This window comes from Tachysurus fulvidraco, chromosome 2 (genome assembly GCF_022655615.1).
Source record: "Tachysurus fulvidraco isolate hzauxx_2018 chromosome 2, HZAU_PFXX_2.0, whole genome shotgun sequence".
Lineage (NCBI taxonomy): Eukaryota > Metazoa > Chordata > Actinopteri > Siluriformes > Bagridae > Tachysurus > Tachysurus fulvidraco.
Genome location: NC_062519.1, coordinates 23,928,326 through 23,945,767, shown reverse-complemented (window position 1 = coordinate 23,945,767; position 17,442 = coordinate 23,928,326). Strand labels below are relative to the sequence as shown.

At 39.2% G+C, this 17,442-nt stretch overlaps 1 protein-coding gene across 1 annotated transcript in view; it reads right to left on the bottom strand.

Annotated features, from left to right (window-relative positions):
• Nucleotides 1-689: 689 nt before the first annotated feature.
• arid3a (AT rich interactive domain 3A (BRIGHT-like)) overlaps nucleotides 690-17,442 on the bottom strand; it is a 31,505-nt gene continuing 14,752 nt past the window's right edge. Inside the window, exons 4-9 of the mRNA XM_027169853.2 lie at nucleotides 9,216-9,288; nucleotides 7,656-7,839; nucleotides 7,014-7,261; nucleotides 6,586-6,870; nucleotides 4,738-4,827; nucleotides 690-4,478 (exon numbers count right to left, since the gene is read on the bottom strand). Coding sequence (XP_027025654.1) covers nucleotides 4,348-4,478; nucleotides 4,738-4,827; nucleotides 6,586-6,870; nucleotides 7,014-7,261; nucleotides 7,656-7,839; nucleotides 9,216-9,288 — 1,011 coding nt within the window. The 3' untranslated portion in view covers nucleotides 690-4,347. The remainder of the gene's footprint in view (nucleotides 4,479-4,737; nucleotides 4,828-6,585; nucleotides 6,871-7,013; nucleotides 7,262-7,655; nucleotides 7,840-9,215; nucleotides 9,289-17,442) is intronic.

Sequence of the window (17,442 nt, the reverse complement as noted above, 5' to 3'; positions counted from 1 at the left end):
ACAGCTGAGATCTAAGCTAATAATTTATTATACTGTAATACACTATAATCCTATATCCTGCTCTGTTATATCGACCAAGTAAAGCCTACACACTATACAACATGGCAGATGAACTGCATAATAGTATGAAACTAATCTCCCTAACAGACTAGTCGTGACTTCATTAACACACATATATAATTAATATCACACAATAAGGACAGCTCTTCTACTGATGATTACTGATGATTACCTCTTGTTTCTACAGCAGACAGACCTGATAATGAAAGCAGTAATATCCTTAGGTTAGGAACTTCTTGCCCTGTATATCTATATATTAAAAGCATCAATATCTTCAGCAGGAAAAATGATAAACCAAATCTGAATTTATTATATATTCATATGTTTACAATTGAAACTCTAAAGCTATATCGATTACACAAAAGACAGTTATAAAAATGTAAACTTATATTTAAAAAAAACACACAAAAAGAAACCACCTACATTCAACCTTTTTTATATTATTTTATCCATTAATCTTCAAATATGGGCAGCATATACCCGATGTGATTAGAAGTTTCGTTTGTGAAATTGTTTTTGCATTAGTCTGAAATCCATCTTTAGTTTAATGATCTTTCACATTCCCAACATGTTGAATTCGAGTCACAAAACGTTTGTTAAGCAAATAAACCGCACTTCTTTAGACCATCTTTGCAACAAAAATGATATATTTAATATACTCATATTTCCAAATAAAATTAATTCACACAAACACATTTGGGATTAAATAAGTCAGAGGTGTCAGGAAACTGTCCTACACAATCCCTCAAGATACCGCAAAAGCCACACATTTTCATAGAACACATTAAACACATATTTAACTTATTAATCTAGGCAATCCCCAGAAATGCCCATACTCCTACTCCTACTTCTAGTTCTGAGCAACTTATTTGAGTGAAATAAGTTTCATTGTTAAGGTTTTATATTAAAAAAAAAAAAAAAACCCACAATAACATCCAAAAGGACATCCTGTAAAGAAAAGCTATTCACACACACTCGCACGCACACACACACACATTTATATATACTCTAGCAGTGATACAAGTGTCATTCTGTAACACCATTATAAAAAGGTAGAATTATATCTTTGTGTACTAAATGTACCAAAATCCCTAAAAATGAACATATGTATAGATGCGGAGGTAGAAGTGTATTTCCTGAGATGATGTCAAATGCCTTGTTTTTTTTTGTTTAAAAGAAAAAAATAAAATAAAAGTATGTGCATGTTTATGAATATACATTTGTTAACTCTTCCACAGCTGGTACAGATCCAGAAGTGTCCAGAACAGAAAAGTGGCCAATTAGAAAAATGTTATGTCTTGGGAACCTTAGAAATATATCACAGTTATTTTCTTTTTAAGCCTCAATACTCAATACTTTACCAAAGTCTAACGGTTAAAATCACAACTCTCTTAGTGTAACATTAAAATTCTAAAGAAAAAAAAATTTAATAATTGTCAAAGCATAAGGCATCATTTAATAAGTGTGAGATGTTCTGGTTGTCTTTGCAATATTCAATACACAGTGAAGACATAATTGTCAAATTTCATTTTTGGGTGTTTTTCCACAATTTAAAAGGTGTTCAAAAAAAAAAAAAAAAACATCTTACAAAAAATGCACTTACTTCTTAAGCTAATCTAATTCTAGATGGTGACTGGAGCGAAGGGGGAAAAAAACATAGCTGTAACGGTTAAATATACAGAACACAACTTGATGGTTGAGCTGTATCTAATATATTAAAACTCAAAATACAAGAAGGATCTTCTGACATGTCTCTAGTAAGGAGAAGGAAACGCTTTAAATCCCCAAATCCCAACTCTCAAGTAAATCAACACAAGAAACAGGAAGATTTTATTTATGAATGATCTCAGCTGGCATGGAGGGCACTCGATCCACTAGAAGGCAGCAGGTTATCTGGTAATTGCCACCTCAACCAGAGATGATACGGCAGAGGAAGGACAGAGCACAAGTCAGAATCCACAGTTAGACTTCTACTTGTGGTTATGAATCCAAAGAGACCCTCAAAATGTCTCAAAGTGTCACAGACTGTACGTGCGAATCTCGACATTTTTTTAAACCTGGCTCTGCAAATGAACTCTAATAACGAAATTACATATAAATTGTGTATCAGTTTTTGTGTCCCGTGAATGAGTTAACGGTGTTGAGTCAGGCTAAAGTCCAGTACAATGAATGGTTGAGGTAGATAGAGCGAGTGTCTAATAATAATAATAATAATAATAATAACAACAACAACAACATCATGCCTAGAGTTGAAGGAGGTACTACTACCCTCACGTCCTGATAGTGAAAAGCATTTTTTTTATTTTATATTATTCATTATAAATAAACACCTTTGCCTCCAGAGAGATGCTGAATTGACCTATACGCCAGTGAATTAATGTGAAAGAAGAAACGAGCCACGTTATCAGATGCGATAGAACGAAGGCTGAAAACGAGAGAGAGAAAACACTGTCAAAAAGCACAAGGACAAAAATTCAAGAATTGTCTGTTTTGAGGTTTCGGACATGCAGAACATTTTGCCATCATGTATATTTTCGGGCTTTAATGCGTCCTGAAAGCTGAAGTGCTACCGAGAGCCGTCAAACCGCTTCATTTTATTTTGTTAGAAAGCCAGGCCCTTTTGATACCGGAAATAAACGTTACAATCAATACGCAACCTGACCTTGAATATGGTGTAACACTAAAGTTAGTACAACAAAAAAGAAAAGCATCACGACCGCAAAAAAAAAAAAAAAATGATTAGTGAACATGCCCTTAAAAATTCAGTCAAATAATTACAACTATTAATCAGAATAATGCATAATCTGTGTCTCGGGCAGTCTGTCTAATGCACTCAACAATCCACAACAACAACAACAACAAAAAATAGATTTGCGCTAACCAAAGGTTCAGGTCCAAGTCGTTCATTACGAGCTAAAACACGCGTTGGGTTCAGTTCGAGCTCGGTGACGTTTAACGGTCTGCCAGAACGTCTAGTCCACATCCAGCTCACACACTGATGCTGAAACTGGACTCTATTCTCTTGGAATTCTTAAGGTTCATTTTTCAGCCCAGAAAACGGCAGTCAAACGGTGTGTGCTTAAGATTCCTGTGTTCACGGAGTCAAGTATGGAAATATATAGAATTCTGCTATATAACAAATCTGCGTAATAACAATGAATATATTGACGTGTGTGAATTTGGCAAGTGTCTCTAGAACAAACATTTTGCAGAAAACAGTCTAATATATTAAAGGATTATGTGGTTTTCCTTAAAATATAATATTTTCATTACAGGCAAGTTCCTTCTACCGTTTCTAGATGATTCAACAGACAGGATCTGTTGCATATCCTGTATTTCAAATTTCTGTTTTTGGTTTTTTTTTTCCGGCGTGTTTTTTTTCCTGTTTAAGAGTTTTCAAATCTTAAACGTACTTAAACGTACACAGAAGTTTTACGCTGGCTTGCAAAAATATATCCTCCATAACGTTTGTAATGCATTATTAGCTTCTGCTCCGCTAATTAATGCCTACCTAACCTACGAGACTTTCGTTTCACGATTCAGATAATTGGCATTTCGTTTTCTGAAAACTGGGGGGAAAAATCGTTTTCACCCTTCTTTCCAAAATGCCGGGGTCAGAAAACGTCGAAAGTTGCACAGTCGTCATCATAAGTCAGGGTTTCGGTGAGTCTCTTGTATTTGCCACAGAAGGATTTCTCCGAAAAGCACAGAGACATTGAAGCTGTAGAGGGTTCAGCAAGGCACTCTAGATATAGATGTATAGTTACGAACCTTATTTGCTTTATGTTTTTATATAACACTCATGATAAAATTGCATTCATAATGTTTTTCCTGTTTTCCAGAAAGCTTCAACATCAGTCTGAATATGTGTAAAGTGTGTAAACAGTGTGCTACCATTTCTAGATTCTACTGCTCTATTAATTCCAAGTATTCTGTATACAGAAAAGAAATAAATTATTCACAGGTTATGTGTATGTATGTAAATATATGTAGGGGTGTGTGTGTGTGTATATATATATATATATATATATATATATGTATGTATGTATGTATTAATTATAGGTTTGTTTTAACCAGAAGACTCTTTTGTTGCTGTAATCTTTTAGTTCATTTTGGCTACTGAACAAAAGAGTGAATAAAAGAAGAGAGAACCTGAGATAGTGTATGTCAAGTGGTCTGGAAACTTGTTATTCCTGCTAGGTTTTTCTTTTTTGGCATACGCTCTTAAAAAAAAATGAGGTTGATTTTTGGCTTTAGCTAGCTTTGAGACGGGGGGTTGTGTGGGGTTTAGGGTGATGGGTTGGTGGAGCTGGATGAGGTAGGTGTCTGAGGAAGCTGCTGAGGGGTGCTGCGCTCTCCAGCCGTTTTGTTAGCTGTTCCTGAGGAGTTTAGACCGGTAGCTTGAGCGAACAGCACACCTGCGACAAAACAAAGCACAGGATCGTTGTATGCACCGTTAACAAGAAGGTAAACAAACAAACATTTCAGTCATAAAGCAAATTCATATAATCAATAGACCTCTTTTGTAATGTCAGTTTAAATATGACTATTAGCAAGTGTTTTGACTCCAAACGTTGGCCGGTGTGATTAGAACGCAAAGCAAATTACTACACGAAATATATACCAGACCTGACCACTGAACATCGACAGACACCTTTTGTTGCATCTTCCACTCACCAGTGTAGATGACGCCGTTGAGCTCCACCGACATACTGATGCTGTTCAGGCCGTTCGTGGTGAGGTTAAGGGCAGACTCCTGTCTACTTTCTGAAACGGAAAAAAAACAAGCCAATAAACAATTTGCAATAAAACGTTAATATGTCCATTACAATTTTATCCTTAAATCAAACAAATCTTGATAAACCACAAACACTGTATATTACTCATTCGTTCATTTAATTCTAACTTGGATGCTGGTGGATCCTGAGTCTGAGGTAAACTGGGTGCAAGGCAGTTTTACAGAAATCTATAAAATCAGATGAGAAAAATTGGAACGTAGTCGTAATGAACAAACCGAGGTGATGGTGGTTATGAAAAACTCCCTGAGAAAAAGGAACCAAAGAGAATCCACCTACGATAACGCACCTAAATGTAGAAGGAAGCACTAAAGTAAGCTCACGTTTACTACGAATTTTGTCATATAAAACCACACGCAACTGAATCACTTGACTTCAGGTTATAACATGGTGTTTACTCTGCTGTGTGGTGGTGGGGAAATCCCCTCTGTGTCAAGTGGTAGAAACAGAGATGTTCATCCAGGTGAAAAATGGGTCAGCGCTATGACTTCATTTTTTCTGTCATAATCTTACACAGTGTTTCAGACAATTTTTTTTTAAGCGTAGGAATACCAGTAGTTTTCTCCCCCAATCCTTTTCTTTGATCATATTGGTACAGTTGGGGGGAAATTTCAGGCCAGTTACTATTAAAGCACTTGCAGATTTACATTGATTAAGAATAGAAACACACTTATGTGTCATAGCCTAAAGGGAGAAAATAAATGACTGGCATGACTCATGTCAGTACTATACTATGATGAGAGTAGTGACATGAAACGGAAATGAAAGGCAAGAAAGGACTGGCTTCACTACAAGAGGATAGAGTACGCGGTACATGATGTTCAATGAAAAGGATGGGGGTTACATCAAGACACTTTACCACAAGAAATAATTCCTGGCATTTCCAAAAGTAAAGTTTCCCCCAAAAATGATCAATTTCCACACCATTTAAGAGTAACAGCTTGTCGATTCGGGGAAAGCCTGGCATTTTCTCCCCCCAATAAATCTTTCTTTTGGTACGTCTTCACATTTTCCCCTTTATATACAATGAATTAAGAGGGAAAATAATACTTTGGAAGATGTACCTGTTTAAAAGCTCAACCAATTACATCAGAAGTAGTACGAGACGTTAGCGAATGTTAGCATGTTATTTAGCAACACAACACGGCAGAGGAGTCACGGCACACGAAAAGGCCAAAAAACGTGGAAAGGAACATGGAGGTGAATTTGGTATCTTCTATCCGGCTCAATAGAAGTGAGGTGATAAGAAAAGGGTTTGATACAAATACGCTCCTAAGGGCATCTGGCTAATTCCTGCAGGAATAAAAGCTCGACGTACAGCTAACGTCTGTAGCCTTCATTCATTTCCACACATCAGCACTTTATCTCAACTGAACAACCGTCCTTATCCTACAATGGATCTGAGTCGACTTGCTGTTCTTTTAAACATAAACAGTTGCTTATTGCAATTTAAGCCTTTATGAAATGGGGTATTGAAAATTGTGAGTTTATGTGTGTATTTGATATAAATAAGGGATTTGACTTTCTGGTCTAATCTGTAGAAATAATGGTGAAGGTGCAAACATTGCTGTTAATTGCGTTGTCTGGATTTATCAAGCATGTACAGCAGGATTATTCAGCTTCTCACGTGCATCGCATGAGGTTCACTCTTCTGTCACAATCTTTTCAGATGCTCACTAGTTGGAAGGATAAAAGGTGCTCAGTTTGGACACGTCTCAAGCTTTGTTACCTTGACTGTTGATACGGATGTTCATAGGCATCTGGGTGCTCATCGCTAGCAGGTTCTGCTGCAGTGCCCTCTGCAGAAGCCGCTGATGGTCCTCTGCAGGCAGCGCCATCTTTTTCTCGGGTGGCTCGCCCGATTCCAGCTTCTCTCTCAGCTGCTCAAGCGCAGCAACCTGAGCGGCCATGGCAGCCTGCACCGCCACCGCCTGAGCTGCTGCTACTGACTGAGCTGCCAGAGTGCCAGGCAGTCTGTTGGCCTGTGCAGTCAGAGACTGGCTCCCATCATCTTCTAGATAAAGCAGAGAAAAGCAAGTGAGGTTAATCAGAGGACGTGAGGAATGAAGAAAGTGCATGTCAGGGACATAGATTTCAAAGATAGTTTTAATCAGCCACTTGACTCATATCGTCATTCTTGCCTTGTACTGTTCTTACCCTTCTTGACCTTTTGAACTGAGGTAAGTGAGGTATCGCTGGTGCCCACAGCCATACCGATGGTGGGCACAGAGATTTTAGGGGAGGACAGCATGGTTGGAGCCCCATTGGGTGAGTAAGCGAAAAGGGACCCGCCAAAAGCCTGACGCCGTCCCTCTCGCCGGTTACTGTCTATGGCAGCCTGGAGCTCGTTGGGGTTGCTGAGACCCCGCTTTTCACATTCATATGGGTAAAGGTACTTCATGTATCTGGAAAGAGAAGGGGTTACAAATATTAGGTCCGGGAGAAAAGACCCCAACAAGAACAACCTACAGCTCCACTTCATGCGCATCAGATGTACGATTTCACACAGGAAATTTGTTATTCAGGATTTGTTTAAAATAAAGAAACCAATAAGTGCACAATAACAGGATTGAACTCGTAGTGGAACATCCGCAAAACATCAAGGAATAATAAAGATTGTAAAATATGTTTTTCTTTAATAAATCCGAGGTTGTTAGAATGAACAAGCAGATGTGGCACAAGACTAAAACTGTGCGGTTTTGGGTTTGTTATTTAAAAGACAACTCACCCTTGTCTTTGATTCTATTCCTTACATACATATATGAAGGTTTCTGATGTAAAGATTTACAGATCACTCACTGTGTTCTGAGAGTGAAGGCAGCGCTGGTGATTGAGGTGGGCAGGTTCAGACCTTTGGTGATCTCCCTCCATAATTTTTTATTGATCACCTCCACCAGGCCGCCCTTCTCCGTCACCAGCTGGTAAAGCATATACAGATCTAGCACCTGCTTGGCCATGATGGGGATCCTGTTCACTGGAGTCCCTGCAAAGAAACATAATAAGCATAGTTTATAATGGGAATTCCTACATTTGGACAGTATTGTAATTCCATTAAAATTACTTGAACTCTAACACAATTTATGTGGGAGAGAATCATGAAAAGAATGTAGGGGGAGTAGTTTGTCTGCTTGTCCCTAGATGGCAGTATTACGTTAAATAACTGTTTATACACATAATCAGCCATAACGTTAACATCTAACGTCAACTATCTAATATCATGTGGGTTAGGTTTGGGGTTTGGGATCTGCTTCATCAAGGCATGGACCACGCAAGACCTTTAAAAATATCTGGCACCAAGACATCAGCAGCAGATCCTTTAAGTCCTGTAAGTTGTAAAGTGTGGCCTCCATGGATCAGACTTGTGTATCCAGCACATCCCACAGATGTTCGATCAGATAAGGATTGGGAAAATTTGGAGGCCAACTCAACACCTTGATCTCTTGTCAAGTTCCTCAAACCACCCCTGAACAATTTTTGCAGTGTGGCAGAGAACATTATCTACACTTGGTCATCAGAAATGTGTATGTAAATAATACAGTTCAAAGCAACATCCACACGAATGCCAGGACCCAAGTTTTCCCCCAGACGAACGTTGCTTAGAGCATCAAACTGCCTCTGCAGGCTTGCATCCTGGTGCCATGTCTTCCCAGAACTGGTCTGACCCAACTGTCTAGCTATTGAAATTTAACCCAAGTCCCTCAGATCCTTACCCTTGCCCATTTCTCCCATTTCAAACTCATCAACTCTAAAAACTGACTGTCCACTTGCTGACTAAATATATCCCACCCCTTGACAGTTGCCACTGTAACAGGATCAATGTTATTCACTTCACCTATCTGTGGTTATGGTTGATAAGTGTACGTTCCACGTTTGTGTGGTACGCATTATAGGCGACGAAGCTTCTTCTTTTACGCAAGAACAGGGAACTTCAGTGCTGCTTATATATGGGGAAAACAATCTGTACACACTTCAGTATGTTGGAACCTATTTAATAGAAAGCTCAGATGATAAAATGTTCTGATAACTCCAAGGCCAAGCTAGAGCATGTGCTGATTTTCACACATATATTGCAGTTTTCTATAAGTTAGGAGGCCATAGATCAAGTCCATCATAATGTAAGCAGTAAAAACTTTAACAGCTATAAAGCAGTAATTAAAGAAATGTTGCTTCATCGAGCTGAAACTTGAGCTGGGAGCTCATTCATTAGAGGAAGAGAAACCTAGGGGTATACATGTAAATGTAATTCCCAAAATGTAAAACATTCGGACTGAACTGAAAGTGTTCGTGGAACACGGACTGCTGCTATGCTTCATTTATAAACTAAACTTAGGTTTGGGAAGCATTGTAATGATTATGTACCTCTCTTCTGCATGAAGCTGAACAAATCATCCAGGAACTCTTTCCTCTTGGGATCGCTGTCCAGTTCATACAGCTGTGGGGGGAGAGAGAGAGAGAGAGAGAGAGAGAGAGAGAGAGAGAGAGACACAGAGAGACAGACAGAGACAAAGAGAGTGTGTGTGGGTGAAAGAGGAAGAGAGATAGAGAGTGAGAGAGTGAGAAAGATAGAGTGTGTGAGAGAGAAAAGAGAGAGAGAGAGAAAGGAGTTAAGGCAGGCACTATAAACTTGATAAAGCTGTATTGATAGAAAGCCAAAAACAGACAAAAATGTTACCATAAAAATTAAAAATTACAGAATTATTATTATTGTATAAATATAAGAATAAATGTATTAAGTTTGGTCTTCTTTTTGGAATTATTTCAAAGCAAACCAAAAGTGAATGTACAGGCTGCGTATTTGCACTTCTATTATGTCTATTCTACAAGACAATGAAGTCATTAATCATTATTAACTACAAGCCAAAATTACACAAGCATGCCAGGTCTAATTGCTAGTCCCTCTGATTGTGTCAGCACTGGTTGAAAATCTGAGCCGGGTGTAATTCTCTACTGTCTGTATGTAGGCTGTGGTTGTGAAATGTTATTTATATTTTAAGTAGTTGACGCCTTCTGTATAAGAGGTAGGCACCTAATGGCGCATTGTTAAGCTAAACATTCAAAAACATGGGCAGGCCCAGACCTGAGCCGACAAAACTCGGGGTTCAGTTTCCCGGAGTAAAAGAAACTGCACCGTCATTATGGTGCACCACATCACAACGGTTAAATTCAACAATGAAGTCACGCTCGGATTAAGTCATTGTAGGTGTGACTAGATACAGACCAGCACACAACACATAGGCTGTATTCCACAGTTTCCACCACGCTAGCAAAAAGAGCTAGTTGTGTTGCTGTTTAGGATAATCGCAGAAAAAAGGCTGATTTTATCAGACCTGGCAATGGCATTTTTGTCAATTCCTTTCAGACATATTTGTCTCCTGAGTGGAACAGATAAGAACCTGGTCTCATATGACTGGAAAACAAGTGCCTTGGGGTTGGTTTCCAAGAAAGCGGAGTAATAAACTATGATTAAGTTAATAAAAAAAAGGCATTCATTTCTTTTCAATAGTAAAGGCAAGACATTATTTTCATCGTTAAGGCTCTTATCAGCGCAGGACAACCTGTAAAGCTGGTATTTCGCGGACATGCAACATTTTTTGTTAAACATTTAATGTGACACCAGAAATGTTCCTCACAAACATTTAATATAACACCACACCCAAGAACCATTAGTTCTTGTTAATACAAATCTTGTAAATAGAAAACCAGGTGGTACTATTGGTACTGCACTGGGAGATCATAAGGCACACACACACACACACACACACACACGAAAATCTGCTGCTTTCATACGACAGACAGGAAAATATTAGTCATGTAGAAACTAGTATAATAAAGATACCTGATTTTAATATCCATGCTAGCAATGAACCCTTGATAAAACAACAAAATAAAAGTCAAATATCCTGCTATCTGGTAGTACTGCGTAGTAATACAGAGTGCGGTTAAATTCTTCACTAGACGCTGACAGAAGCATGTGGCGTCTTCACTGTGATAATGGCATATCAATGCTGCCAGAGAGGAAGAGGAAGGCAGATACCACTGGCTCACACTACTGCCCATTAGCTTGTGCTCATGGTCACACAAGACCTCGATTTTTTTTATCCAGGGAGCAATAGGAAAGGTTAATTATTACATCTCTTGGGAACAAAACAAGAAGAGTAAGACTTCAAGGGACGGACGCTGGGGTGAAGTAGTCCCAGCGGGCTGCTGGAGAGTGGGGGATGGAGGAGGGGTGGGGTCGGATGACTGATAGGGGGATTGGGGGGTGGGGTGGCTGTTAATGCAGCATAGGCTTAATTACAGGATGCATGCACTTTGAGAAATTTATGGCATGGTGCTTCTCAAAAGAGCTTCCTTTCATCAGTCAGTCAGTCTCTCTCTCTCGTTTTCTAATGGAATTCCATCAGTGCCTCCTTCTCATTTACAAGCAGTCGTCGTCCTCCCCACACACAATCATGCTAAAGCACATCAGCTGATCTTTATCCTTATCAGCTCTGGCAATTATCACAGTCAAAAAAAAATTTATAAAGCCCTCCCGCTTCCTTTTCAAGAACCCAAAAAAAGTTTGCATATTAAAAATAAATAAATATAATTTAAAAAAAATAAAATCACGTGCGTAATAATAATAATAATATGTAAAATTTTCCTTGGGTACTTTTAGCTGATTCTCTTCTGTGCTGTTCAGTTCAATCGATGCACAATATTGAATATATGCCTTGATATAAAACAGAAAACCTGATATAAAAAAAAAACAGGGAGCATGATATAAAACAGAAAACACTAAAGCTTTGCACAGAAATACTAGAGAAACACAGTGACTATTCGTGAAGAGTTATCTACACCATGACAGCAGCCTTGTTAATGGAGAGCTCCAAAATTAAAACCGATCAACCCCATTGTTCTGCGGGCTTCCCTTCACAGACCTCAGACTTTATGACAGGATATTTGGCAGGATATTTGGCCTGTACAGTGGAAACACATCCCTCTGATCACAAACAAAGGAGAAACCGTCTTCATGCAAGTGCTGTCAGCAATTGGATCAGCAGTGTGATTGGAAAAAATTACACAGCAAACCAGATGTTAGCATGTTGGTCTAATAGTGCAATGACTTTCAACTTTTATATTAAAAAAATAAAAATAAACAAATAAACAAACACGGATGCCGACAGACAAGTCAACAGACAACAACACAGGGTGGCATTCAGCGTAAAGCGAACACTTTTTATACAAAGCTTTAAATACATGTCAGCTGCTAGCAAGATAATTCTGTAGTGTGTGTGTGCGTTTGTGACAGAGGTAAAATTAAACCTAGACCACACCCTACATCCTAATATCAATGTTTCATTTCCAACACAATCATTTGCCTTCGGAAAGATGATCCAAATATCAGCGAGCTAAGTTAAAAAAAAAAACAACAACATTAAAATGTTTATTGTGCTGATAGCTATTAGCTACATTAATGCTAATGTAAGACAGCACTCATGTTACTACACCTGCATTTCAGGGGCTATAACTAAAGTAAGGGGCTATAACTAATAATAATAATAACTACATTTCATACAGTCTGTGAGAATTGATTCTCAGACAAAATACATTTACATTTAAAGAACATGGACTAAAAGGTTTCACGATCTCTGTGGTGTCTAATATAATAAATAAATTACACAGGGAACAAAAAAATTAGCATTATTTCTATACAATGCATTTGATCACATTTGAAGTTATGGGAGAGAATAAAGTCTAAAGTGCTAGTTAAAAGTTTAATAAAAAGGGAAAATATTTTCTACACTCTTATGTCATTAGCTTTAATGTTTGTTTGTTTTTTTGGATTGGTAAACATAATTATAGTATACTACAATTTTGTCTCCTACACTCAACCCTGATTGGCTCCTGCCAGGCAACGTAGTCAAAATTTAGTTATCAAAAACTGTGAATTACTACCAAAGCAATTCTGCTCCCCCCCAAAAAAAGAGTAACAATAAAATAAAATAAATATAAAATACACACACACACACACATATATATATACACACATACACGTGATTTTGTGTGGGTGTGTATATATAATATGCACGTGCGTGAGCACGCACGCACACCGACATTTTTAACAAATGATTTTTTATAATAGTATAATAACAGTATGACCTAAATATAGCATTTTATTGTATTATACACACATTGTGTTATTCAGCAAAGCCATTCAGTGAACAAGAATCCATCACCATGGACACAGAGAAGACACCGGTGTCGAAACTGTAACGGCATTTCACACCTGCCATACGCAGCATGGGGGAAGGGCAAGAAATCAACCGGTGAGCCAGTTTCAGTCTTACAGAGCAAATTTGCTCAACATGCCCCAGAATCATAATAAAAGAACTCCGTTGCTGAATGGTAGGCAGGCCCTGTGAGCGTCTCTGATAAAAGGGAGAGGCATTGTGTGAAAACAATAGCGCTGGCTTCCGTATCCATGGCCTTATTCTCTCCGCGTGAATCAGCAGCACAGACAGGGCTGTAACAAACACCTGCATGGTGCAAATGTTACTTCGTGTATCACTGTATCAGAGTGAAACCTGAAACTCAAAGATCTGCACCATTTAATAATTCAAATGACTTTTGAATTTAGCAATCTTGCAAATCAGACATTAAATAAGACTGTTTTAGCTCTTTGCGGGGCAGGAAGTGAAATTTTAAGCGGTAGCGGTTTTGTGTCTTTTCCCGGGAGAGGTATAGTACACCTGCAGGCCTGAGTGGGGAATGAGTTAGCACAGAATAAATAAATAAATAAATTAAAAACCACCGAGCCTGGGGCCATCTTTCATTTTTATCAACCTCCGAGGAATTCCAAATAAGCAGATAGGAGACAAAAGGTTCAAACAAAATACAAATGAATTTGCAAATTAGCTCCCTTTCCTGTGTAAAATGATCTCATTCATACAGCATGCGAAAGGTACGTGTCCGAGTTTCTTTAGGTTTTGTGCCGAAGATAAAAAACAAAAAAAAAGTTCTGTTTTTCCACTGTAAATTAAACAGACATCATTAAAAGGTCTCGCAAGTGTAAGCAGGCAGCACGAGCAACACTTCTGAATTTTCGGTTCCCTTTTTGGGAAAGAAAGCAAAGATATGTCTAAAAAAAAAAAAAAAAAAAAATTTTTTTAAATGTGATACGATGAGCAATAAAACGGAACTTGCATATTAATAATCAATTGCATACTAGAGCTCTTGTGGCTTGGCCTTTCAACCCCCTCCGAATGTCACAAAAGCTTGTATTTGCATCTAATGACTCCATCCCTGCTCCCAAAGCCTGTACAGCTTAATCAATACGAGGATGGACAACCGTTTAACCTCAGGTGGACCTGCAGTTCATCATGCAACTCTGTCTCTGTGTGTGTCTGTGTGTGAGAGAGAGAGATTCTGGGGTAAATTCATGTGTACCTCAGATACAAGGTTCTCAGCTCCAGAGCTGGAGTCTTTGAGAAACCTCACACAAGTATAGTGCAACTAAGCAGTTGAAAACCTTTTCCGTTGGAGGCACAAATCCAGCCCAAAACGGCACGTCCCCAGGCAGCTGTCAGTGTCATTGTTGGTTACGGTGTGGAATCGGATTATTGCAACACTGCTCACGATTTCAAAACAATCATTAAAATGCATCTAATTCCTTCTACTTCTACTGCCTCTTTTCCACCGGAAAGAACCGGGTCCTGGTTCAGAGCTAGCGCTGGTGCTGGTTCAAAGTTGGTTCCACTGGCGAACCTTCTAAGAACCGGTTTGCCTTTCCACCGACTAGAGAGCCATCACGGCGAATAAAACGTATACGTGCAGCTCCGTGTAATCTGTATAAACGGAGGTTGCAATCGATAAAGTACATAACGTTATTTTATCGTTAACACAGAAAAAAAGTTAGCCTTAGCATCTAGCTACCTACTATCATGTGTGCTGATAATGTATCATATCGCGGTAAAGGAAAAGTGTATTAAACATTAGTATACTTAAGGTCATCCTCATCAAATGCGCTAACAGTAACCCCGCCCACAGCTCCCGCCCCAAGCGGTTCTTAAGTCTAGACCAGCGACGTTTTGGTGCTACTTAAGAACCACTTTTCCTGGTTCAGAGCCAGTGCTTTGGCGGTCGAAACAGAAAGAACTGGTTCTAAATTAGGCTCTGGCTCCGTACCAGCACTCGAACTGCCTCGGTGAAAAAGGGGCATACCTTTTCTGTCCAGTTCCTTACTCCAGCGGTTCAAATCCCAGCCCTCTCTCTGGCCTGCTCCTTACCCATACTACAGGTTAGTTTCCCGACCTAGCGAAAGCAAACCCGCACTCGAAATCTGGTTCTGTTGAAAACACCTTACGTCGCTACCTCTGCTCCTAGCACGTTCATACCGATCACATGCGACGGCTAGGAAATGTATAGACAAACGCGGCAACTTTGTTAGCCAGAAACAAAAGTGGCTGAGCAGCAATGCACAAAGTTACTTCCTTTCTTTAACATCATTCTTTCTTCTGCTTATAAAAAACTTCATAAGGAAATTTAAGCAACTTATCCTCTTCGATATTTACCGCCGACTTACATGTTTTTGGATTGATAAAACACCATATTTTTCACAATAAGAGTCAGGTAATGGTCCAAAAGTCCTAACAGAACATCTACTGAATTCAACTGCAGCCCTTATACAACAGACTGATTACTTGCTGTAGGTGTGTCAGATTTAGGGTTGAGCTGCACTTTGTACGGCAATTTCGAGGACTAATAACTTACATACCTAATGCACAAAAGGCCTAATGTTCCCAGTTCCACAAAGCTAACCTAGATGATACTGCAACCAGAAGTCTGAAGAAATTCACAGTCCATTTTTGTACACGTTACAGAAGAGGATGTCACGCACAAAAACGTGATGGCAAAAAGAGGAAGTAGCTTGAAAACAAGGAACAATCCTGAGGTTAAAAAAAAGGACAGCAGACCTCGAAAACTGCTCTGCTAAGCTTCTGTACTTTCTTTGTTTACGTTCCAGTGGATCTCCCCACCTTCTTGTGCTCCATGCTGAACGCCTGGCACTTTTTCAAACCACAGGTTATGTGGCTCTGACGTCAGCCTGGCTGCAGCGTGCAGAATACTTCCCATGGATTTGCTGCCAATGAGCAACTCCTCGCCTCATGGCAGAATGTACGCTTTGGCACCGGTTCAACTACGTGAGAAATCGAATGGACTTTTTCCCCTCCAGGTTGTTTAGTGCCATGATGAGTCCTATTGATCCTAACAGATTTAAAAGCAGCCAAAAGCAGCTTCCTTGAACAGATCATGAAGTTTACCGATACAAATAAAGACAAAACCACACAGGTCAGTAAAACACGGAGGTGTGTTCCACATACTGGAAATATATTTAGCAAACGTATTCATGACGCACATTTTTCACAGTTGTTCATTTGAGGCTTAAGATTAAGACTCCTTTCAGTTAAGACCTTGAATGATGTTTTCCATAATTAACAATTTATCTGATCGATGTCTGATTTCTTCAATAGCTGTGTTTGTAGTGAGACATCTGCCTCGTTCAGCTGGATGCGGCGAGTGTTTTGTACGAGTGTTCCTGCTCATTCTGAGAAAAGCGCTCAATAAGAAAGCAGGAAGAGCCGGAAGGAGAAATCGGTTTGTTTCAGAGCAGCTACGTGATGATGCAATGGCAAAAAAAAAAAGGGAAAAATGAAAAATTGATGGTTTAGACATGAAACACAAGCTAGTCAAATATTATACAAATTAATGCCAGATCAGACACCACTTTCAATTTTATGGCATGAAAACACACACACACACACACACACACACACACACACACACACACACACACACACACACACACAAAGTAATCTCTAATTCAGTGCAATGGTTTCAAGTCAGCTCTGCCTTCTCCTATCCACCTCAAGCATCAATGTTTAATACGAAAGCCTTTAAATGGGAGCACACCGTGGAGGGATGTGATGAATTTTTAAAAGACATGTCTGCTTTACTGTCCATCTGGGCTCCATTTGTCCTACTGGGCATATTTACAATACAGATGAGACATCAAAGGCATCTTCTGCCTCCTCTCTTACGTCAGAAATATTGTGCAATATGAGAATGTGACCAAATATGCTGTTAAAAAAAAAGCTTGCAATAACAATCCTTTGAATACTTTAAAAACGTTTTGCACATTGACGCAGATAACAGAGAATAGACCGGTCACAAATATGTGTGTGTGTGTGTGTGTGTGTGTCATATGCGACCCAATGAATAAGCCGTTGTGAGAGCTCATAACTAACCAGTCTGAAATGATCACTCAACACAGACTGTGTTTTGGCTTCAAAAGCGCAAACTGGTTTAAACTGGTAGTTAAACGTAAAAACATGTAAATCACACGTGGCAGCGCAAAGAGGAAACGGGACGCATCTTTACAGTCACCTCAAGACAGGACAATTATTTGTATCAGCAGTAGAAAAATCTTGAAACATAGGAGAGCTGACCACCGTTTCTGAACCTAATCAACACACACAGACGCGCACAGTCGAGCGCACACACGCACACACAGGCGCACGCACGCACATACAGGCACACACACTTT